At 36.0% G+C, this 25424-nt stretch overlaps 1 protein-coding gene across 2 annotated transcripts in view; it reads right to left on the bottom strand.

Moving 5' to 3' along the window:
* Positions 1 to 5545: 5545 nt before the first annotated feature.
* NR3C1 (nuclear receptor subfamily 3 group C member 1) overlaps positions 5546 to 25424 on the bottom strand; it is a 68444-nt gene continuing 48565 nt past the window's right edge. For both annotated transcript variants that reach the window (XM_034404938.3, XM_034404930.3), the window contains 5 exons: positions 23179 to 23457; positions 22657 to 22801; positions 15436 to 15566; positions 14383 to 14540; positions 5546 to 11939 (listed from right to left, as the gene is read on the bottom strand). In XM_034404938.3, the coding sequence (XP_034260829.1) occupies positions 11787 to 11939; positions 14383 to 14540; positions 15436 to 15566; positions 22657 to 22801; positions 23179 to 23457 (866 nt within the window). In that variant the 3' untranslated portion in view covers positions 5546 to 11786. The remainder of the gene's footprint in view (positions 11940 to 14382; positions 14541 to 15435; positions 15567 to 22656; positions 22802 to 23178; positions 23458 to 25424) is intronic.

Genomic DNA, 25424 nt, shown 5'->3' with positions numbered 1-25424 from the left:
CACTTGGAATGGAGTCATTGAATGGTGCACAATCAGAAGATGCTTGTATTAGAATGTATGACACCCAAGTGCCACACTGTTCACTCATTGATATGTTTGTTAAAAAATAAAAAAAACTTTTTTAAAAAAAGAAGATGCTACACATGTTCTGGCAGAGCCCATAAAAAAAGTGCAGAGGGGACTTCATACATTATTCTTGGCAATCGTTTGGAATGTTTTTCCCCTCCCCCCAACTTCCCAGACTAGCTTATAAAAGCAGAGTCCTTAAATATCACTTTTGGAAATCAACTTTCCAGATCTTGGGATAGAAATCAGTTTGATCTTGGCTGCTTCATTCACACAGCACTTGATTTGGAGCGGCAAGTTGGTGATTAAATGCCAGGGTAGTAATATCAATATGGGATGGAGAAAATTATGACTGAATTGTTGCCTCTTGCACCATTAGTTTAGGAATCCAATTGATTTTCAAGATATCCTGTGTGTATGTCACTGTGTAGTTTGCTCTATAGGCTTTGCCAGAAGAGACTTAAATTGTGGCTTTTAAGAAAATCTCAATCTTTTCATGATAGGTGTGAAGTGTGAAAATTGTATCTGAGAAGAACCAAACAGCCTTGCTGAGACCTCTGGACTAAAACTAGCCATAGCCAGTTTAAAATTGGAGTCATTGATTTAAATTTAAAATTGGAGTCATTGATTAATCAAAAATCTAATTATTACCAAGTCCATTTTATTGTTCAGTCATACATCAGTAGGATATATGGAGCTCATGCTGTTTGTGTTGTGACTGTCATACTTTACATGAGAAGTTGACAATGTTTGCCTTTTCTCTGATATATTTATCATCTGGTTTGAAATGTATGGTACATAGGCATTAGTTTTAAAGTGGATTGACTTATTTCTGGATTTCTTCTACATTAGAGTTGTGCAAAACAATTCAAACTTGAAATACTGTGTCCCCATACTAGGTATTTTGAGATTAATGCATCTTAGAAGGTTTTGTACACCTTTAACATGCATCTCATCCTTGGTGCTTCAATCCGAAGCCAACCAATAAAATGGAAGATGAGTTACTTTTAATTGGATAGGACGAATGATTACATTGATCTTCTAAGCATGAAACTGAGAAATGGTGAGTTCTGTTAAAAGGAGATGAAGGCCACTTATATTTTGGAGAAAAGATTTGGGATTTTAAGTCCAACAGATGAAGATAGATATTCATTAATACTTATTATTTTTAGATGTTTTATGCCACCTTTATTATTTTTATAAATAACTCAATATGGTGAACAAAGCTAATACTTCTTCTTTAAATTTACATCTGGTTTTTGTCTCTATTGCCTTTTTTTTTGTCTTGTTGGTTTGTTCCCTGTATTTGTACTATGGGTTATATATCAATTTAAATAGACCGCTCCATTAAAAGATGCCACAACTGTTCCAACTGCATACTAGTCTGCCATGAGAGAAAAATTAGAATGCACATTTTAGGATGGCCTGAAGGGTCACTTTGGACTGTGGCCAATAGCAATAGCACTTAGACTTATATACCGCTTCATAGTGCTTTGAACCACTCTCCGAGTCAGCATATTGCCCTCAACAATTTGGGTCTTCATTTTACCAACCTGGGAAGGGTGGAAGGCTGAGTCAGCCTTGAGCCGGTCAGAATTGTACTTCTGGTAGTCAGCAGAATTACCTGCAATACTGCATTCTAACCACTGCGCCATCACAGTTCAAAATGCTGCCATGAAAGGAGCATATGGAGGAGACACATATTAACTAGATGGCCATTTGTATTGGTAAAAGCTGCTAATTCGTCCCACTGCTGTTTCAATTAAACTACAGAAGCAGAAATAAAGAAATGTTGTCAAAGAGTCGTCGAGGGAGCTTTTGAATCATGTGCATAAGAGTGGCTTTTTATTATTATTAATGGGCAAAATATTGTAGAGGTCATTTTTTCTTCTTCTTCTATTCAGTCTTGTCCAGTCCCTGCAGTCTTCTTGGCAAGATTTTTCAGAAGGGGTTTACCATTGCCTCTACCCTAAGGCTGAGAAAGAGGGACTTGGTCTAAGAACAGCCAATTGGCTTTGTGCCTAAGGCAGGACTAGAACTCTTGGTGTCCCAGTTTCTAGTCTGATGCGTTAACCATGACACCAGACCACTAAGCATATGCAAAAGCAATATAAGCATAAATAAGAAATTGAGAAGACCTGCTACACAGTTTGTTTTTTCCAAGCGAGGAGATACTTATACTGTTTTCTTTCTTTAACTTACAGTTTTGCATTTAGTATTTATTCCTATTCTCTGAAATCCAGCTCAATAATTATACTCAATTTCTTTAATATGGCATAAGCCTTTTTCCCTCCACACCCCCTCCTTCAGTCTCAGCCATGCTGAGCAGTCAGCATAAATGCTATTCTGTTGCATTAGTGCCCAAAGGAAATGCTACATCAGCTTTTTCTCTCAATGCCTTCCATCTGGTTTTAGGCACAGAATCAACAAGAGGTCTCATCTTAAGATGAGTCAGCTCTTCAGTTTCCATCACCTCTGTTTTCTCCTCCCCCACCCCCTGCTAGAGGAAACAGAGTTTTATGTGCTCAAAATCATTTGCATTGCATCATAATGATCTAATTCATAGAAGGCTCTACAAAAATTTCCAGCGGCACAAAGGACTCAGTTCCAGGATTGTAAATGCTTGCTCTAGCATAAATTGTCTGTGAGAAAAGATAAGGGCAGCTTATTTTAAAGACGATTGAAATTTTGCACTATAACCTCTCAAGAGGAAAGCAAAAAAGAACAAATCAGTATTTTAATTCTTCTCTTAAAATCTAGTGTTCGTTTTTTTTTAATGCAACGAATGAAAATGGCAATGGAAGCACTGAGAAAATCACATAGCTGGCCTGCTTACAAGTCAGCCTCCCTCCCAATACACAATGAGGAATCATGATAACATTTGCAACACAATCTGTGATGTGGCCACTTAAATACAGATCTCTTGCATTCCTTATAGGAGACATCTTTATGAGAGAAAGATGGCATATATGCAAAGTAGTGCTTTTTCTTTAAGAAAGAACAAGTTGATAAATTAAGCAGATGAATAATATGGCCTATATTATCAAATCATCTCTAACCCATTGGGGATAGACCCGTTCTTCACAGCTGGTTTTTAAAATATAGAATACACATCATTTGAAAGAGCCGTGGTGGTGCAGTGGTTAGAATGCAGTACTTCAGGCTAATTCTGCTGACTGCCGACTGCCAGCAGTTTGACAGTTCGATCCTCACCGGCTCAAGGTTGACTCAGCCTTCCATCCTTCCAAGGTCAGTAAAATGAGGACCCAGATTGTTGGGGGCAATAAGCTGACTCTGTAAACCGCTTAGAGAGACCTGTAAAGCACTGTGATGCAGTATATAAGTCTAGGTGCTATTCCTATTGTTATGTTGCAGTTATGTGTTGTAGTGGTATGTAGAAATTACCTTGGTCGCAGCCAGGGCAATGGTTGGTTAAAAAAGGCAGCTTACCCCACAGCAAGAATGTGGGTGTGGCAAGCCTTTCCTAATTTCTTGGGCTGCAAAGGCAAGGTGGGGAGAAAGAGAAATTCACTTTCAGATTTGCAAGAGTTTGTTAATGTAACCTCACAGTAGAGTTAATTCATCTGAATGTGCTTCTTGTCCGGACTATCTCATGAGGCTGGCAATGTATCAAGTTTAATATTCTACTGATATTGGTGTGGGGAGGGATTCCTTTGAGTCAGTGTTGATTCCTAGAAAAACTGCCTGGATAAAACTTGGTTTTCTTGGCAAGATTTCCTCCCTAGGGCTGTGAGAAAATGACTGGCCCAAGGTCACTATGTTGGCTTTCTGCTTAAATCAAAACTAGAAGTCATGGTCTCTGGTTTTCTAGCCTGATGCTGTAATTATTGCACCAAATTGCTTCCAGTATTTTATTACATTAGAATAATTTATATCAAGTTTAACATTTGATGAAATATATTGTATTCAACATTGGCTTCAGAAATTTAAAATAAGGTGTGATTATAGCTTGGTTATTCTGATGAGGCCTTATAGCAGGGGTATCAAACTCGCGTTGTCACAGCATCACGTGATGTATCGGGACTTTCCTCCCCCCATTTGCTAAATCAGGCATGGGTGTGGCCAGTGCATGACGCATCTGGCTTGTAGGCCTGCGAGTTTGACAGCCCTGCCTTAGAGGCTGGAAGTCTATGATCGTGTTCTCTCTGGCATTAGGGCTTTTTGGAGGGTGGGGGTAGATGATTAAATAACTATAGTTCCTGGTATTATAGATAGATTGTCCAATATTTTATTTTTATTTATTACATTTATAAGCCTAAATTTATATTACTAATTTCCTTTAATTGTATTGTTTTCAGGCAATATGAACATTGAGATTGGAATAGCCTATAAACCCACTTTTTTTTTTTTAAAAAAATGAGTGCATATGTACAATTAACTGACGGAAGTGAGAGGCTTACATACTCATTCAGTGCTTTTCTATGTGAGACAAGCAATCCAAGAGAATAACTGATTTTATGTTTGATATATTTAATATTAGGTATGTGCTCCCACTCAGGTTTGATGTCCCCTCCGACCCTTGAGTTGCACCAAAATATTATAGATCATATGAATTTAAGATGTGTAATGGACTTCATACAAAGATACATCTGACAAATATTACTATTTATTTTTATCTTGCACTGTCTGTTGAAAATCATCTCCTAATGACTCTGTGTGTGTGTGTGTATACAATATACATAGTTGAATTTATATTTACTGACAAAGAAATAAAGGGAGACTAGTATAGATCTATTTCAAACTATTTAGCTCTCATCAGCTAGCCATACCCTTCTGGGATTTGAACCTGGGCTTGCTTGCATATTAGGCAAATGTATTAATCTCTAAGCCACAGGTTCTCCTTGCTTTGTCAGCTTGTACCAGGAGATTGCCAGAAGGCTCCTGGATTGGGGCTGAAAGGCGAAAGGAAGCAGTATGCTCCTTCCCATATTTGGGTAGACCAGGTTGCTTCGATAGAAAACCCATATATATATGTTTCACACCCATACCTCTTTCAAACTTATTGTAAAGATGTAATTGTTAGAGGCAAAAGAATTATTTTACATCCCTAAACATGTTTGAATTTTTCTGCTGTTCTGGAGAAAAGAAATGGCAGTTTGTTTACAAGTTCCTTGATTTTTCCCTTGCTCCCATGATTAAGAAGATACGAGTGAGGTCACTGGGCCATAAAGTGAGATTTTTATCTACTCTGGAGAGGCAGAACCTCAATTTATACCAATTATTGCACTGCTACAGTGCCTGATTGTCTTCACCCTTAGAACCTGAAGTGTGTGTGTGTACTTTTGTAGACAACGGTGAAGATTAAAAGAAAAAAAAATGCCAGTGAAGTTCTGCACTCAATAGACCAGGCAGCCCAGGATTAAAATTAATTTGGGAGAGGAAGTTAATAGAATAGAAAGAAGTTAATAAGCTTAGATTCAGCATTCTGCACAAGAGAAAAAAAGCCACTTCAAAAGTGTTTGAACATGTAATGAAAAAGCAGAATTTTATTGTCATTTTGTCCATTATTCAGCATTGCTGTAAATGGCTTACATTTACGGCAGCTTCTGTACAGACGTGTGGCTTTGAATTACCAGAACAGCAAAATTTAAAATGAAAATAAATGCTTAACAATTCCACACAAGATTTTACAGTCCAACATTTTTCACTGATTATGTTGAAAGACACTGTTACTACAGTTATTCGGCATGAATAAAAAACTACAACTTTTCTTTTAAGACAGGAGTCACTTGTTTTAATTCTTTTTACACTGTTTAAAATTACTGTGATAAAAATAATGAAAAAGCTTTTTTTTAATTAATGCCATACACCAGCATAATATAGCATTTGTCCCCATTATATATTTTTGTATAATATACAAAATAGAATGTTGACAAACTGTTGAATCCGTGCTATTAACTTTGTTGGTTGGAGTGGGTGGGAGGTGACAATTTTCTTACATGTGGTCTTTTATCAGAAAAGCCTCAAAAGATCCTTAATTTCTTTTTTTAAAAAAACACCCAATATGAGGCTCTGCCTTGCCTGAAAGTATTTTTCAGTGTAACAGCAATAGCATAAAAATGTAGATACACTCAGAACAGCCTAATTCACTTCAGTGTGAACCAGGCAGTAGGTGAGGCTTGCATATGAAAGAGGGTGAAAATTCTGGTCCCTTTCTATAAAATACTCAAGTGCATGCTTCAAATTAAAGTGGCTTGGCCACCAGGGCCTTGCCACCCCTTCTCAAAAATTATTGGTCTTAACCTTACTACACTCAGAGGTATCTCAACAGACTTCGAAGAACCATGAAGAAAGTATATTTCCATCCCTGCTGTTTCAGCTCCATGCATTTAATACAATAAATCTAATATTTTTGTGATCTGATTCTTGTATGTGTGTGTGTGTGTGTGAAAGAGAGAGAGAGAGAGAGGGAGAGAGAGAGAGAGAGAGAAATTTTAAAAGGTTATTAGAGCGATAAGGGCAGAAATGAAGGAAATGCACAATATTTACTTTATGAAACTGCAGTACTAATTAGGCCTACATGTTTTTAAAATGAATGATTCCACATTTGGGTGGCTCTTCAGAACAGAGAGGAAATGAAAATAGTCACTGGTTCAGTTTTGCAAAGGCTTATACACAAGTACAAAAGGAAGGAAGCATGCATGCAGCGGTCTAAAGGGCAATTTCTACAGACTTCTTGGCTTCTACTGTACTTATGCAAGGGGAAAAAAAATCTTTGGACTGTTTCACTTTCCTTTGGCACAAAATAAAAGGAGCACCTTCTGCAGATAAAATGATACTTCTGAATCCAACATTCAGTTTGAAGGAATATGTGCATTTTTCTCTGCAGTTCAAAGTCTTCTGGAAAGTCTACAGGAATTATAAACACAAAATACATGCCTGCACAAGCACTCCTGTATAAAGTCACACAATTTTGTATTTTTGCTGTGTGAAAGCTATTTGATCCAAGTTAGGTCATCAAAGCTCATCCCCTCCCCAGAGTATAGAAGGGTTAAATACCTTGCGTCATAATATGGACTCTATACCACCATTAAGATTTAAGAATTAAGATCCATTAAGATTTAAGAATTAAGATCCAATAAACATTTTGAAACAAATCGTATGATTCTGATGTTTCTAGGCAATGCCCATAACTTCAAATTCTATTCATAGGGATTATAACAACACATCTTGTCTCTCCATTCCCTGACTTATCCTTCTTCCCTGTCCTAATATGAAATTATGAATCTTAGAAGCTCTGTTTTTAAAGGTAGGTTGGCACTTGTTTCCATATTTGTGTTCATTTTATATTTCTCTGATTGCCCCCCCTATCAAATGTACTTTTAGTTTAATCTGATTGGCAAGATTGGCATATTAATCATAAACATTTTCTTAGGAATCACTTCAACAGGTAGTAAAAGTTAAAATAAGGATATTAGCCAAATAAGCTCTTCCTTACTTTAGCATTTCATCTCTCCAATGCCTGAATATATTCTATGAAAGACTATTCCTACCAATGACCTTGCGAAATGTTAGCATACCACATTTATATTTAGTGCTATCCAAATCATTTCCAGGTCAGCATGATGTGGCAAGGCACTGAAGAGACAGAAGTCATAATTTTCCCTGTTTTATTTGCAGTGCTGATTTCCCACAGCACAAAAAAGAATAGCCAAACAAAATCACATTTTGTTAAATGCTTATATATTTAAATGGCTTTTGTTTAAAATCATTTAGCACATTTAAACTGAAATTTTCTAAAATCAGCATTTCTATGTTTAAGAAATTCATAAATTCAACAAATATTTTACATAGAATAAAAGCCTCTTTCCAACCCAGACTTTGTCTTCACACAGACACAGGATACCTCACTTTTGTTGGTAAACCATCATCTCACACACACGTATTTGTTAATCACACATTCCTAGCTTTCTTAAACTTTGCAGTGGGGGTGAAAATATTTAATACATGTATAATTTCTGGTATCCTTGTGTGTTATCCTTCCAGGAGCATTTTTGAAAGTAAATACTGAAACCTGTTAGTGTTAACCAAAAACAGTCAAAATAGATTTTCAATAGTTTGCATACTATTGTTAAAATATTCACTGATGCTTAAGTAAATGGCTAAACATGTAAATGTTTACAAGCTTATTCAGTAGCACAGATTATGTGCCTGTTTCAGGGTATCTTGTAAATTATCACTTGAGCAGTAATACTTGGAACTGCTACATGAATAGCACCTGAAGAGAAAATCATGCAGAATGCTGGCTTTACACAAAATGCTATTCTAACATGTGGTTTCTCTGTGGCTTAGTAGGCTTTGTAAACCCATACAGGGATATCAAGGAAACATGGCTTGGTTTTTCTAGGTGAACCAAGCAAACTCTGGTCTATTCAATAAACCATGGTTAAGCAACTGGTGATGGAGAAAGCTATTTTCCCTGTGCGATAGTCAGAAGAGGATTATGTGAAAGGGGCATCTCTTTTGCTTTCCATTCTGTGGTTTTTGCAACTGCATCTCAGGGCTAGTCAGCTGTTTTGAGAAAATTCACAGCAGCTGTTCACAGCTCCTAACTCTGGAGCTGCACAGATACCATAAAGAAAAATCTTTCCTTTCATTACATTTTCTATTTTACTCCCAAGTATTGAATGCAGCGCTCAGGAGATTTTCATTTATAAGCCTCACATTTTTAAAGAGGATTAAGACAAGACAAAAATAGCTCAGGTAAAATCTCTTGTTTTACAAGGAGCAATTTTGTTGAATAATTAGAAATGTATTTGACTTTGTTCAAACTATGATCTATATTTACATATTGCTGGTACCTATATGCATTTTATTGCAAAATTGGTCTGCTTTGCTTTACTCAATGAAAGAATATTTAAACGTAATCCACACAGGTTGGTGGTGTGAACATATAGGCTAAGGCATACATGAGCCACTAATTCATTTTTTCTTCTTCTGTGTGTTTTGTCTGTGTCTGTGTGTATTTGTGTATGTATGTAGGGCTTTCATAACCCACCCAGATTCTGCAGATTCAATTGGGGAATGTGGGGGAACCAAACACATAGGTTGGATTATCATACTTAATTTCCAACCCTTTTTTTCCTACAATGGTTTAATGGATTTACATTTCTATCCCAGGAGCTTCCATTGAATATGGATAGGTTCATTTAGAACAATAAGGAAAAGTGAAATAACAGAAATACATAATAAAATTAGAGTACCTCTTAGATACTGCAGCACAATGCTGTGAAGACTAATACTTCCAGACAAACCACATTTTTATGGGTTACCATATCAACACATTTGTGACCCCTAGAAAAAATATATGTGTCATGATAAAGCAATCTGTCATCTAAAAACCTTTCTTATGATACACTATACAAGCTATTATACAATAAGTTGATAAACTGCATTTAAAGCTGTATTAGCCCTTCCTTCTTTTTCTTCAAACACTATCAGATTCTATACATTTGAAAGTATTAAACAAAATTGTATTAGTAACATATCATGTTATGATTGTTAATTCTTGTTAAGCACTTATACCTCTTGTTTTATTTTGGCCACTTAAAATATTTTTTGTTTTGTTTTTAACGTTTAGAGTGGCATAGTATTTTAATTTACTGAAAATTCTTAAGGTGCTCGGAGGATGGGCTACTACAGCTTACAAACTGTTTAAAACAACAAGGGAAAAAAATCACAAGACATATATGGTTGTTTTATGGCACACTAGGAGTTTGATAGAGAAGGACTGGAGCTGTACAGAGACCAAGTACTATTCTAAAGCACAAAATCAGCAGTGGAATCTTGGTGTTCTCCAGATTGGTTCACTTGAGCGAGAGAGTGAAAAACGGAAGTGAAGCCTTATACAAATTTGGGGTTTTAATTTTCCATAAAAGTTTTTTTCTTCTTCTTGTAATATGGTCTATTTTCTTTTCTGCATAAAGCTAAAAATCTTATTTGAATTAAAATCTTTTAAGAACCATTAGAAACATATACAGGGTAGAGGTACAATTATTTTGTAAATCCTGGTTTATATATATATATATATATGTATTTATATATAATGTATGTATATGTGTTTGTGTGTGCATGTATGTATATGTATGTGTGTATGTGTGTATATCACCCATACACGCACAGAGAAATGTAGTCATCAATTTCTAACTTAAAATGGAGTCAGGTTTTGTATACATTTGCCTTCAATCCAGTGTGCAATCTAACAACAGAAACTGGCTTTTTTCAGCTTGCTGAACTGCTTTATTGGGAATTAACATAGCTACTGCAAGAATAGGTGGGGTGTAGACTCCTAATCCACTGGATATGCACTGCCCATCATATTAAGTCTGAAACTTTTCACCCTACTTTCCAGCAGTTCTGATCACATTTGAGGGAAGAGGTTTCCCTTTAGAATCTACCAATTCTGAGATCCCAAGAGGTAAATCTGTTATTTGTTCTGAAAAATATGAATAGGCTACCAATACTGTTTTTTTTTCTACATACATATTTTAAAAGAACAGGTTCTGCTATGTCTGAGTGTCCAATGAGAACAGATATGCCAATTTCTGTGCACATTGATTTTTTTATGCACGTTATAGCTGCTCTGGATTGTGGCCATTGTATATATAATATACACTGATACACATTGGAGTACACACTTATATGGCAATAATTGTGTATGGAAAAAGTTAATTTCTCCATGTATAAGTAAACTTTTAAACAATAATGCATATTTTCCTGAAAGTTTCCTGATGGGCAATCAAGACTGATATTTTTAATGTCAATCCAGCCCAAGATTCTTACAATTATGGCTATTGCATTAAATGCAAATATCTAGGCTGTTTTAAAAAATGTTTGTGTTCATTAACACTTGTTTAAGACAAAGCTAGTTTTCTAGTAGCTCACAGAACATGCATGACCAATATCAAAAAATAAGCAATTCCAGTGTTCAGGTTAGATTTGGAATACATTTCAATCCTCATTCCCCACTGAAGAAGGCTGAATTATAGGCCAAATTTAGAAGGGTTATTAGGACAGTCATATTAGACAAGCCACCTTATATTCATATGATTATACTTGAAGTTCATTATCTAGAAGTCATTAAGCTATGAGCTGCCCCACTTTAAAAACAGCTGTACAATAGGCATCTTGAAGTTTTACAAAAATTATGTAAGAAAAAATGAGCAAGCTAGTCCACTGTATATAAAGGTAAAGGAAATTGCTAAAACCAGACAGTTATAGCTATAAAAGGCACAACTTCCCTTTTCTGATATACAGTTGTAAACTTTCCTCATGTTACATGCATAAATCAAAAATGCTACTTTAACTATACAAAACAATCTATACCAAAACAAAAATCTAGAAAAATTTAACCAGCCAACTGCAGAAACTCCGAGCAGAATGTTGACAATGCAGATTCCAAATTTGACAATGCTGCTTTTGATGCATTCTATACTGCCAGCATGATGGTATATATAGAGGAAAAATTCCAAGCCATACTTCTTTCTTTTTCTTTCTTGTATTCATTCAGTTGAGGTGTCTTCTGAAAGCTAGATCTTGGCCCTCTGTAAACCACATGTAGTGCATAATTACAAAACAAAAAACAAAAATACCTAATATAGGTACAATAACAAAATTAACAAGTCTCTTAGTTTATAAAAAAAGAAGTTATAATTTGACTTTTTTTTTTTTCTTAAGGCAACCTTTCTGTATTAAGGCAGTCACTTCTGATGAAATAGGAGCTTCTTGATATTCCCATTTGAATATTTTGGTAACTGATTGCTGATGATTTCTGCCAACATTTCTGGAAACTCAATACTCATGGATTTATCCAAAAATGTTTGGAAGCAAAAAGTTAGAAGATTCTCAACCACCTGTAAATGATAAGAAGGAAGGATGAAGCCAGCTTTCTCTGATACTCTAAAATATTGTAAGCATATTTTACCCCTACATCTTTAATACAGCAAAGATGTTTTGCTAGCCTTGAGTGCTTATGTAAAGGATAGTATTTGATGTATACATATTCACAAACACGCACATGAATAGCAAATAAGAAATGTATTTATATTGAGGTACACAATAAGATGATAAAAGAAAACTGCCTCAATTCAACTATTACATCAAACAAACACAAATGCCCATTAAATACGGAAAGTCTGGACTGAATAGATTCATCATTTGTCTGCATTCCATATTCTCTGGGGGCAGTACATCAAAAATAGAACAATTATTTAGGCATCATGCCAACAATAATCAGAACAAAATAGTTTATCCATCAACTTTAACTTTGGTATCCAATTAACTGGAAACCTTTTTATTTGAAATGCAAATTGTAAAATATAATATAGTAAATTCAGTTCAATGTAATTAATGGTCATAAGAAAATTCAAGAAATTTGCTTTTCTACACTTCCTAGCTTGTTACATTGAGAGGCAGAATAACATGCAATCTAAATATACAATGGGGCAAAAAAGTATTTAGTTAGCCACCAATTTTGCAAGTTCTCTCTTAAAAAGACGAGAGAGGCCTGTAATTGTCATCATAGGTAGACCTCAACTATGAGAGACAAAATGAGAAAACAAATCCAGACAATCACATTGTCTGATTTGGAAAGAATTTATTTGCAAATTATGGTGGAAAATAAGCATTTGGTCAATATCAAAAGTTCATCTCAATACTTTGTTATATATCCTTTGTTGGCAATGACAGAGGTCAAACGTTTTCTGTAAGTCTTCACAAGGTTGGCACACACTGTTGCTGGTATGTTGGCACATTCCTCCATGCAGATCTCCTCTAGAGCAGTGATGTTTTGGGGCTGTCGCTGGGCAACACGGACTTTCAACTCCCTCCAAAGGTTTTCTATGGGGTTGAGATCTGGAGACTGGCTAGGCCACTCCAGGACCTTGAAATGCTTCTTAGGAAGCCACTCCTTCGTTGCCCGGGTGGTGTGTTTGGGATCATTGTCATGCTGAAAGACCCAGCCACGTTTCATCTTCAATGCCTTTGCTGATGGAAGGAGGTTTGCACTCAAAATCTCACGATACATGGCCCCATTCATTCTTTCCTGTACACGGATCAGTCGTCCTGGTCCCTTTGCAGAGAAACAGCCCCAAAGCATGATGTTGCCACCCCCATGCTTCACAGTAGGTATGGTGTTCTTTGGATGCAACTCAGCATTCTCTCTCCTCCATACATGACGAGTTGTGTTTCTACCAAACAGTTCTACTTTGGTTTCATCTGACCATATGACATTCTCCCAATCCTCTTCTGGATCATCCAAATGCTCTCTAGCAAACTTCAGATGGGCCCAGACATGTACTGGCTTAAGCAGGGGGACACGTCTGGCACTGCAGGATCTGAGTCCCTGGCGGCGTAGTGTGTTACTGATGGTAGCCTTTGTTACGTTGATCCCAGCTCTTTGCAGGTCATTCACTAGGTCCCCCCGTGTGGTTCTGGGATTTTTGCTCACCGTTCTTGTGATCATTTTGACCCCACGGGGTGAGATCTTGCGTGGAGCCCCAGATCGAGGGAGATTATCAGTGGTCTTGTATGTCTTCCATTTTCTAATTATTGCTCCCACAGTTGATTTCTTTACACCAAGCTGCTTGCCTATTGCAGATTCAGTCTTCCCAGCCTGGTGCAGGTCTACAATTTTGTTTCTGGTGTCCTTCGACAGCTCTTTGGTCTTCACCATAGTGGAGTTTGGAGTGTGACTGTTTGAGGTTGTGGACAGATGTCTTTTATACTGATAACAAGTTCAAACAGGTGCCATTAATACAGGTAATGAGTGGATGACAGAGGAGCCTCTTAAAGAAGTTGTTACAGGTCTGTGAGAGCCAGAAATTGTGCTTGTTTGTAGGTGACCAAATACTTATTTTCCACCATAATTTGCAAATAAATTCTTTCCAAATCAGACAATGTGATTGTCTGGATTTGTTTTCTCATTTTGTCTCTCATAGTTGAGGTCTACCTATGATGACAATTACAGGCCTCTCTCATCTTTTTAAGTGGGAGAACTTGCACAATTGGTGGCTGACTAAATACTTTTTTGCCCCACTGTATATTTAAACAGCCTGCAGCTGGTGTTCAACTTCTCAGCAGTGGACTGCTGTTCAATAAAGATTACAATAGTAAATTCTTATAGCTATGCTACATTTACTAATGCTGTGCATTTTAATTATTTTTATACTCACTGAAACAATTAAAACAGGGTAAGACTATGACCTTCCTATTCTTCCTTCAAATACAGTAAAAATACTCTCCACATTTTACTGACTACCCTAAAACAATACATAAATGCATATTAATAAATCTTACATCATGCATGGAGTCCAAAAGTTTTGTCAGTTGGTAAAATCGTTGCCAGTTCTGACTAGAGTTTCCTTCTCTCTTCACAATGGCTTTCCCCAACTCTTTGATGTATGTCATACGAATTTCATCAAAGAGAGCCTGACTCCTCAAGCCCTCTTTCGGAACTGGATTAAGATGACAGAATATTCAATTACATGTTACCATTTTACATTCACAATAACCAATACAACACAAAAATGCCCTGACCTATGCTAACTCAGTGATTATCAGCGAACAACTGCATGGATCATACAAGCATAGTAGATTCATCCTCTGCCTAAAAAAACCAGTGCATTATTGACCAACCTTATATATAGTTAAATACTCTGTAACAATCTGTTTCCAAATATAGTTACTGGTTCTCTCATTTTTACCCCTTCATTCATCAACATATATGTTTCTACTGTATTTTGAAAAATGAATCTCTTTTTCAAAGAATCTCAACAAACCAGCTTCATTATGGGGCAGATTTACTGTCAGGTTCAATTCAATTATGCATTTATTTACAAAAGGAATGGGAAATTTATATTCAGTAAGATATGGTTGGACTTCTCCTGACCCCTGACCTCTGGCTCAGACAATGGGAGTGGTTCAGATAATTAATTTTGAATTTTTTGTGCAATATAACAATCTGTGAAATATATTATATTGGCTATGGTCAAAATTCCACTTACAACAAAATTGGAGTCATCTTAACAACCAAGCACTTTTAATAATTTCTGAAAGTAAAGTATTTTCTGTCTGGCAGAAATTCTGCAATCTTAATCATCAATCATAAAATAAACAATTTCAATACACTAGGAAATATATTTATAATGGATTCATTACTCATTCTTACTGATTATCCTTAGACTGGTAAGAATTGAACGGTGATAGGGAAAAAGCACCGCAACATCTATTTGGATTGAAACTAGGATTCATATTTCCCAGATCACTGTTCAATGATGAAGATGGAGTCACAATTTGCAAAATAGATCAAGATTTTTAAAAAAGCAGTTAAGGGCAGAAATAACCACTTACTTGTAGAGAGAAGGAGCAATGTTTTCATGCAGAGATATTCTTCATAGGAAACCTGAAGCCGGGCTAACTCATTAGTAACCATCAGTAAACGTTTGCACTGATCATACATGCATGGTAGATTCATTCTCTGCCTGAGGAAAGAGCACACACACATCTGTATCAGTAAAAAGAAACCAATAGATTTTTTTATGGAATCATTTTAACACTCCTGAATATCCCAGAAAGTTGAATAAGTTATATATCTTCAACCTTAATATTTTTGAAGAAAATAGGACATATGGCAATGTACCAATACTCTCTGTACAACTAGTTTGGCTGCCAACTATTTACCATGTTTATAAGCTGTATTTACAAAGGCCTCAAATAGGACTTAAGAGTAAATGTTTCAAATGGACTTTTGACAGCAACTTATATCAACTGGAACTTCTGGACTGCTATCAAGAGCAGGCTCACATCAAACATCTTACAGTAATCTAAACTTGAAATGGCTGGAAGATTTAGTAACTGCAGCAAAAATAGACCAAAAAAGGCTCCTGCTGGCATACCAAATGAATCTGGTCAAAAACTCTCATTATAACCTTCATTTGTTTCTTAAGGTGATAAACTGGAAGTGATCCCTAATGAAGTAAACTTCAGAGGGAGTACAGATAATCTCACCCAGAACAAAGTGATTGCTCTACTTAGATTTCCCTTCCCTCCTCCCAACAATACTTCCATTTTGTTTGAATATTCAGAACAAAAAGATTCTGCTAGACTGTTAGGAGCCTGTATCAGAGTAAAAGCTAGAAAGAAAGATTTGTATCATATTTCAATTAGCTTACTTCTTCCAAACATTACAGCATCACACATGTACTCTAAACAGAATATGACATAGCTTAAATTTCTCCATTTCTCAAAACTGTCTTGCAGTTCTTTGAAATACTGACCACTGATAGTCCTCAGTTACCAACTGCCTTGTTTAGTAACTATTCAAAGTTACAACAGTTGAAAAAAACCCCACCAACTTGCCTATTTATAGCCACTGCAGTGTCCCCGTGTTCCTGTGATCAACAATTGGGGACTTTTAAACGAGATGGTATTTTGACGGTCACAGCATCCTGCAGTCACGTAATCACCTTTTGTATGCCTCACAATCAGCTTCTGACCAACAGCCAACAGAGAAGCTGGCAGTAAAATCGCAAGTCGTGATCACATGATGACCACACTTAATGTATTTGCTTTAACGACAGTAGCAGAAGTGACACTGTAAGTCCAGTGCGGTCACATGAATTTTCACTTAGTGGCCACTGCCTTTAGCATTGGAGTTGCCAGTCCCAATTGTTGTTGGTAAGTGAGGGCTACTTGTATACTGATGGAGAAAGCAAGGAGAGGGTTCAAGGCACACAATGTGCTGAGCCTTCTTAATGTCTATGCAGGTGGAAACTGCTGATGTCTCTCTTAGCTCTGAAGAATGGCAGTCCCTGAATGAGTAGACCATTTGCTCTTCTCATTTTTCTTGAAAGAGCATCCTCAACACTTCCATTCAGAAAAGAGCATCCCAAGTGAAAGAGGATTGTTAGATACTCTTAGGGTAATCTAGAATAAAGGGGGTAGCAGTGTGTGTTCTATTTCATCATAATAAATGTTTTAAATTACTTTTGCTTATATTTTAGTATGGAGAAAATCAACAAGTAAAGAAACTTTTTAAAATTTATCTATCTTCTTTTCAAACTAAACTTAATGCAGGTTAAAATGTTTACTCATTGCTGGTAAAATTGTGTTATGACCGTAAAATTACAGGAGATGTTTACTGAAAAAAAGATCTACATTATCAGTAAGTATTTTTCTTTTTTCTTTTTAAAAATTACTGAAATATATTCTAAGCTTTTGTCTCCATTTTGTAAATTGTTCCAACATGGCTTATGAATTGGTCAGTGGAAAGTAAAATTGATTCCTTTTTTCAGTATCCATTTTTTTTTGCCAATTACATTGCCATTTTTATAGTATGTCAAATCTGCAATGTCATTACAATTTCTCTTTTCCTTTTCTACACACATTTGTTACATTAAAATATTACCAGATTTTCATGCAAACAACATTAGGAACAATATTCAAACCTGTTTGACCACTTTTAATTCCTTAAGAATCCCTAGTTTTTATTTATTTAAAATGTTTAGTTGCCTCCATTTGAGGCAGTTTACAGATTCAATATATTATCACAAAAGCCATGAAAATGGGAAGTGACAAGTTATGCCAGACCTCTTATTCACATAAAAGAGATTGAAATAAGACACCCATTAAGATAAACATCACAGAGGTGGTTTAAGTCCAGATTGTTCTGATTCAAATTTTATGCAGTATGCCACTCTGGTTCCTCACCTATTCATATAGGCTACAGTATTACCTCCTTTTAGAGGAATTTCTGTTTCTCCAGTAAAGCATTATTTTAACTAGCAGTCTATATGCAGTTCTGTGCCTTTTATAGTATAAGTTAATTACCTGAAAAATTATTTGACTAAGTAACAATTTTCAAGGTGCCAAGAAAACTAAAAATAGAATTGGTATTTGTTTTAAAGATAGCCAACTGTATCCTTTTCTTCATGGAACTTCCTTTAAAGACTATTTGAAAGTTGTAATTAGTTACAGCAGCCTTCTGTCAGGAAGCAAAAGTCATTACAGCCACGTACACTGCATTTGTAAGCACTGCATTGGCTTCCAAGTACAATTCAAAATGTTGGTTGCAAAGCATTTCATGGCTCAAGACCAGGTATGTCCAGGATGAGTTTTTGGAAATTTATAGATATGGACAAGGAGTTGTGCCGACCACTGCAAGAAAGTGTAAAGTCATTGTGTTGCTGGAGAAGAATGTGGAGGGCTTGGAGGCACATTTGTCCATATTAAGATTCATCATGAAAGACAAACAGTTTCTGAGAAAGGCAAAGGGATGTCTATAAAAAGAACACAGGAAAGAAGGTGGAAGGAGGAGCCCTGGGAAAGGAGGGTTGACAGCATGTAATATCAATGACCAAGAAAACCAGGAGGCGGTGCCAGTCACTGGAGAATCAATTCAGTTCTTCCCCTGAGGGATGATTCACTTCTGAAGTTTTTCGTTCAACATTCAAGCGAAAGGGAAGGAAAGAAGCTTGGGCTTCCATAGATATGAAGAAACTAATGTCTGTCCTGAAGAGAAAAAGGTGTGTTGGTAGTGAGAAGTGTCTCAATGTTGAAAGGAATGGAGTTAGCAATTGTAGGAGAGATACTAGCTGAGCCATGGAGAGGAGTCAAATAGGGATAGTCTAGAATCCCTACATGGGCACAAGACAGCGAAGTTTGACACACACACACCCAATGCATTTGAACCTTATCTAGTCTCACTCAGGTGCAAACCATTAGTCTGAAAACATTCCTGTGTATAGGCTTGAGCAATAAATCAACTAATTGAATTCTTCATGGGTGGACCTGATTGTTTTGTGCCTGACATCAATCTGCAAATCAAACATGACATCAAAAGAAAAGTGTATTTTCTCCCAGATCTGGGATATGATGAAGAGGCAAACTCAATTAGTTAAATCCCATCCTTCTATTTCATGTTGGAATAAATCATACTTAAGAAAGAGCCTGGAAATATTATGAAAAACTATAAGAAGCTAGGCAGGAAGACAAAAGAATTTGGAGCTCAAGAGGCATTTTAATCCAACTGAAGATCATGGCCCAAGAATGGAACAGGTGTCAATCACTTACTTAAGGAATGGTGTTAACAAGAAAACTTTATACAGTGGAGCAGCCTGCTATTTGGAGTCATGGATGCTCCTCACTGAGATTTTTCAAGGGGATGGTATGAGGACTGTTGCCCTGGATAAAGAGTTCAATTAGAAGTCCAAAGACCTTTCCAGCCTGATGATGGAATTAGTTCACCACAGGAATAACAATAATTAAGATTGTTTAATTATTATTAAACAATAATAATTATATACAGAGAATTGGGATTAGGTTCAAGTATGATAATAGATCAATGCATAGCATTCAGTTCAACACCCACAAACATGTTAGCTTAGCGATAAAAATCCCTACAACCTGCATAATTCTACATAAACTGGTATGTTTTTTCAAGATTTAACATGTTTGAGCAACAGAGACAATCATGATTGTTTTTAAAAGAAGAAACTATATAGGCTATAAAGACCAATAGCAGGAATTGGATTGAATAGATACTTATCTAGCCTCTCCTTCCTTATCTCCTGCAAAGAGAAACTACCTCCTTAAATAATTGGTTCTACTCTTTGACTATCTTATAGTTAAGATGTTTCTTCTACAAATCAGTTGAAATTCACATTCTCATAGCATATCCAATGTCCTGCACTCTGGAATGAATTGAAAACAAATATTCTTGTACTTTGATCTATCTTCATACATTTCTAATCCCTGATCATCTTCATTACTTTCTCTAAACCTGCACCAATTTCTCTGAATCCTGTTTAAAGAGTGATGCCAAGAACTAAATGTATTTCTACAAGCGGATATGATGTAAGTTGTAGCTGTGCAAATTATATGGAGGATACTTTGCATGGGACAAGCCTGTTTGAGTCACTTTTCAAACAGCTGAGGTAATCATATCCTCTTGAAACTTTGGCATTAATGGTCTTCTCAGCTTATCTGCAGGTACAGGAAACGATTTTGCAAAAAATGATAGAGTAGACTCTTTGTCACAAATCCTTTTGAATGTCTTCTAGGAAAGTATAGATGACCTGAAAAGTATTTATGGCAAATCTTTAGGAAAGGGTTATTACCGCAAGAGAGTTACGGTTTGCTTATGCTTCACTGTACTTTCGCACAGACTTATTCTCTTTTGAGTAAAAAGAACAAATTCAAAGCATGCTGTATGACAGCGAGCCAATTACTAGTTTTTAAGAAATTACAATTTAAATAATGCTTTATGCAAATATACATGGTTAGTGGTGAAGAAATATTAAGGGAATGCTCGATTTAACCCAGCCTTTTTTATTTCACAGTTTAAATCAACTTGATTTAAATGAATTTATCCTGATTTTTAAAAAAAGTATTTAAGCTGTGCAGTTACTCAAGAGGCTGGGTGGTGTAGCAAAGAATGTCTGTTGTGGAAGAGCTTGATGTTACCATGGAAAACTTAGTTAGCTTCCAGAATGCAACTGTTTTCACAATAGGTTAAAACACACACAAACACATACACTGTGTTTAGGATCTTTTCATTTTTATTATTTTAGTATTAGCCCTATTTAACATTTATTGCTTTGTCTTTCATTTTTAAATTTTATTTGCTGCCTTGAGTGCTTGCCTGGGTTGAAAGCAAAGTCAGTCAAATAAATAAATATCTGTAAATTACTTCTGTTTTAAAACATTTTTTTTAACTTTGTAACATTCCTAAAGCCCCGTACTATGTTACTCTGTTTCGATTAGCAATATTAAAGGTGCTACTAATAATTATATTAAACATTATTTATTGTGGGATTCAGAAAGCAAGTTTATTGAGGAAAGGCATGGAAATTTAATACTCTTTACTATAATGAAAATAAGAGTTCCAAGATGTTAAAGTAGGATAAACATATCTACTGAAAAAATGGATAAATCTGTTAATTTTAGTTTCATTCAATCTTTTCAAGGAGTTTTTGCCCCAATCTCATTTCTATTTTTTTTTTTAAAAATTGTTTTAAAGACTATACAGAAGTCCAAAACAATTTTTAGAACTTGGAGAAGAGCAAATTCCTTAATACCCAAGACTGCAAGACCTCCCTCTAACAGTTGTAGCTATTATCTGCTAGCATGTAGACTGCTACATTTTGAACCAGTTGCAGTTTCTGAGTACTCTTCAAAAACGACCTGTTGAAAAAGCATTGTAGGGGCTTGGAGCTAGCAAAACAGGTGGTTGAGCTTATCTAAAGAGCACTCCATCCACTTCAACCAAATTCATAGGCTGAAATAAACTCCATTTCACATGGCAAGACATTTCCCAATTACCACTTCAGAATTTTTCCATAAAGAAATAAGACTTGAGTGAATTAGAACTCTCTAATTCACTCTGAGAGAGAGGGGGGGAGGGGGGAGGGAGGGAGGGAGAGGGAGAGGGAGAGGGAGAGGGAGAGGGAGAGGGAGAGGGAGAGGGAGAGAGAGAGAGAGAGAGAGAGAGAGAGAGAGAGAGAGAGAGAGAGAGAGAAAGCAAAAATTACTGGTTCGTGCCATTTCATTCAGATAAAGTTCTCTTGTCCAGTGTCTCATGCCTAACCCATCCCCCCTTTTACCGCTTGTACAGCAGATTGTTTAAACAAGCTCTCTCTTCCTGAGCTTCTTTTCTCCAGAGCATAGTGCTTTCCTAAAAATGTGCTAACAAAATAACAAGCTCAGCTCTGTGAACCTAACGCACTGACTAGAATAGCAGGCTCACAGTAGCTGCCTGAAACTGACCAGACCTTAATCAGTTTGGTACTGAAGGCTTTTGTTGTAGTAAATGCACTGATTAGTCTGAAAATATTTTTAATTACTAATTATTGCTGGTGTATTTGTGAACAGTAGCTATTTGAGGTACTTGCTAAATGAGGATTACCTGTATTTCTTGTGTACAAAACTACCCAATCAACACAAGAATCTAGGTGGCTAACAGTCAGTGGTACAAAAACAGTAGTAACACATTGAAATAAATGCACAATGCATCATAATATGCCTGAATGAGCCCATAAAATTGACATCCGATCATCATACCAAGATAAACTAGTGTAGCATGTAGCATCCTGATCCAACATGTGGCGGAAAAGCTTTCTGTCCTCCAAATAAGGGTGACAAAAGCTCCAAACAGGAAGTGAAAAAAGCATGAGTGACAATATGTATTTATCTCCTTCATCTTCATGGCTTAGGCTGTATAGCTATTTTGTGACCAAAAAAAGGACCAAACTCAAGAAGACCCAAACTGTCAAACAACTGCAGTTACCTTACATGCTAGTAAGATAAAGCTCAAGATTCTGTCACCCAAATTTCACCAAACCATGGAACAAGAACTACCAGATGTACAAGTTAGATTCTGAAGAGGCAGAAGCACTCAGAGCCACATGGTGAATACCCAATAGTAAAAGTAACAACCACCGATGCCAGAAGCAGAATTCAGGTTATTATTGACCAAATTCTGGAAAATGATGGCCAGTGGCTAGAAGTAATTAAACACCACCTAATTAAAAAAAAAACCACACAAAATATTTTTATTGATATTGTATTACTTACTCATTAATGATCAAATCTGGAGCAAAACACAGTAGACTTCCATTAGACTGTTTATATGATCTCCATCCTAGAGCAAAAGCCATCAGAAACATCCACGAATACTGCAGTAGAGTCATCTGGTCATCTAGATGCAAGTTTCTGAAGCCTGTTTGAAAATAAAAGTGGAGCCTCTGGACATTATAATTGAAATACTGCTTACCCAAAGTATTGTTTTCATATTCATAATGGTTTCTTAAGAAATTACTTTGTTAAAAGGATTGTTTAAAAACCAAGAGTGGGGAACCTACAGTCTTTGGCCTAATATCAAATGTGCACTGAATAGACAAAGAGTGAAATCAGCCTTTTGAATAAGAGCAATTATTCCTCTGATTTCTTGGGAGAAAGAAGGAAAGAAGGAAGGAAGAGTGATGTTAATATGAGGTTCCCACGGATTATCTTCAAGGTAATGCAAACTATGCCAAAAACAAAGTCACTCCTTCCCCCCCACCCCTTCAACTCTATATTAGGGATTATATCACTTACCTGGTATTGCCTTTGCCCATTTCACTGCAGCAACCACTTGTCTTCCACCTAACATATTGAGAGTTGACATTATGCGCCAAGTTGTGTCTGGTATTGTGCTGTCATAGCCTGAAAACATCACTTCTGGCTCAATGACTTCCAGTAGGGAAACTAGGGTAGGAGTCAGCTGTGGCAGTGTGGCAGGAACTATAGCTTTGTTTGTGGGATTTTCAGCAGTATCCCTTCCTGCAGGCACGCTGGATTGTTGAATTCCTTTTATTTTCTTTTTTGTCTTTCGTGCTAGAACGTTATTAGAAAAGAAAATTTTAAAAAAGCAAAAACATAAAAAATATTCTGTTTCAACACCACGGACATTCAATTGACTTAAAGTTTTATTTGTATGAACAAAAGATGAAGCCAGCAATTATATTTGAAGAGAAACACTGCAATGGGGAGAATTAACGAAGCAAGAAACAAATAAAAATATTTTGTGTCTAGCAGTTTCAATAAGCTCTTCTAATAGTAAATAATTATGAAACAAAATGTAAGGGACAGCATAATCTAACAACATATATGCTGTAGAGCTGGGCATCTTCTATTAAAAAATAAAATTTTGAAACATGAATTATACAAAACTGAAGACTGACTGCTGTATAGTCAAAACTGAAAATTTTCCTTGTCAATTCATAATACTTTACTTAAATCATAGATAAAATGTGCTAGATACACTGCTTAAATTATTGCCTCACAAATAGTGGTCTGTAATTTGTAAAGCAATTATTTCATCAGTATGACTTTTGACTTTTTATGTACGTACTCCTAAAAACAGAATATTAATGCATGAAAGAGCCATCTCTCACTAGACAATTAGATAGGAAGACAGTTCCAATTTTCTATATATGGTGGTGATGTAAATTATATCACAGGAATCACACTGGTATGCACATTTCCCTGATCTAATTATTTCCTCTACCTGGTTATCTGCCAAGCAACAAATACAAAAAGCAAAGAGATGGTCTTTATGTAGTGCCTGTTATTATTCATTGTAAAAGGACCTGCTATTTATTTTGTAATACCAAGAATACATAAAAGTACAAAAGGTCCAACTAATCATCATGACTACTATCTATTAGTTAGATGCCACTCATTCAGGTTCAGCTTTTTCTCTGCATGAGTATACAATTACCATCTTGCCCTCTCTTCAGTAATACTTACTCTCTTCAGTAATACTTTGAATTTCTTACAAAGATGTTCCAATAATCTCTTATGATGGCATACGCGCACTTTATTCAGAGTCAATGTTGTCTTCTTCCCTCAGATTTGACAATTGCATTTCCCCCCCTACTTTATCATTTGGTTATGGTGCATATTCAAAGCACACAAGTTTCTTCTTACAGCGAAGAGTCGGTCTTTATTTGGTCTAGGGCTGCCTGACAAGAGTTTTCTTTTCATCCACGGTATTCTTTCATCATTCTCTTATTCTGTTTCAGGATCCAGCTTTCACAATTGTACACTACTTCTGGAAAGATCATTTTTTAATTACTCTCATCTCTTGGAACATTTTCCTTTCATGATCTTGCCTGAATTTGTCATTGCCTTCATTTTAAGATTAATTTCTATGCTTTCTAGCATGCAGTTTCTTTATTCTTGAGGACAAGAAAATTAAAGCCAGTACTGTACCTACCTTCTCTTCTTTGTTGTAGTCCACAATGTCACTAAGCACACAATATGATATTATTTTTTATCATTTAATGTTTAATATTACTGTGATTTTTCAACAAATTGTTCCAGTCTTATTACTTTCAACTAACAAAATAGTGTCTGCATATCCCCATTCTTACTGTTTTTTTTAACCAGCAGTTCTCTACTCCCTCTGGCAATTTCTTCTGATCCCATTCTTCTAATTTATTCTCTGTGTAAGTTAAATAAATATGAGGAGAATATGCATCTTTGTTTCACTCCCACCCCTAATTTGAACCATTTCTCCAAATTAAGTACTTATAGTAGCTTCTTTTTTACTGTAATTATTCCTCACAAAAAATATAAATGCATTCTGCCACAATCATTAGTCTTAAAACATTCTACATTCTGGCTTCATCGACAGGGATGTGCTATACTAAGTAATACTCTATTATCCATGTTAAGTTAGCTAAGGCAGTCCTACATTTTCTGAAATCTGTTCATTATTGATTTATTTATCAAATTCCTACATCAGGGATGTTAAGCTGGCAGGCTGGATGCATCACATGCAGGACACGCCCACCCCA

Source organism: Pantherophis guttatus, chromosome 2 (genome assembly GCF_059756535.1).
Source record: "Pantherophis guttatus breed Tessera chromosome 2, ASM5975653v1, whole genome shotgun sequence".
Lineage (NCBI taxonomy): Eukaryota > Metazoa > Chordata > Lepidosauria > Squamata > Colubridae > Pantherophis > Pantherophis guttatus.
Note: the sequence above shows the minus strand (reverse complement) of the source record. Positions and strands in the feature narration are given on the sequence as shown.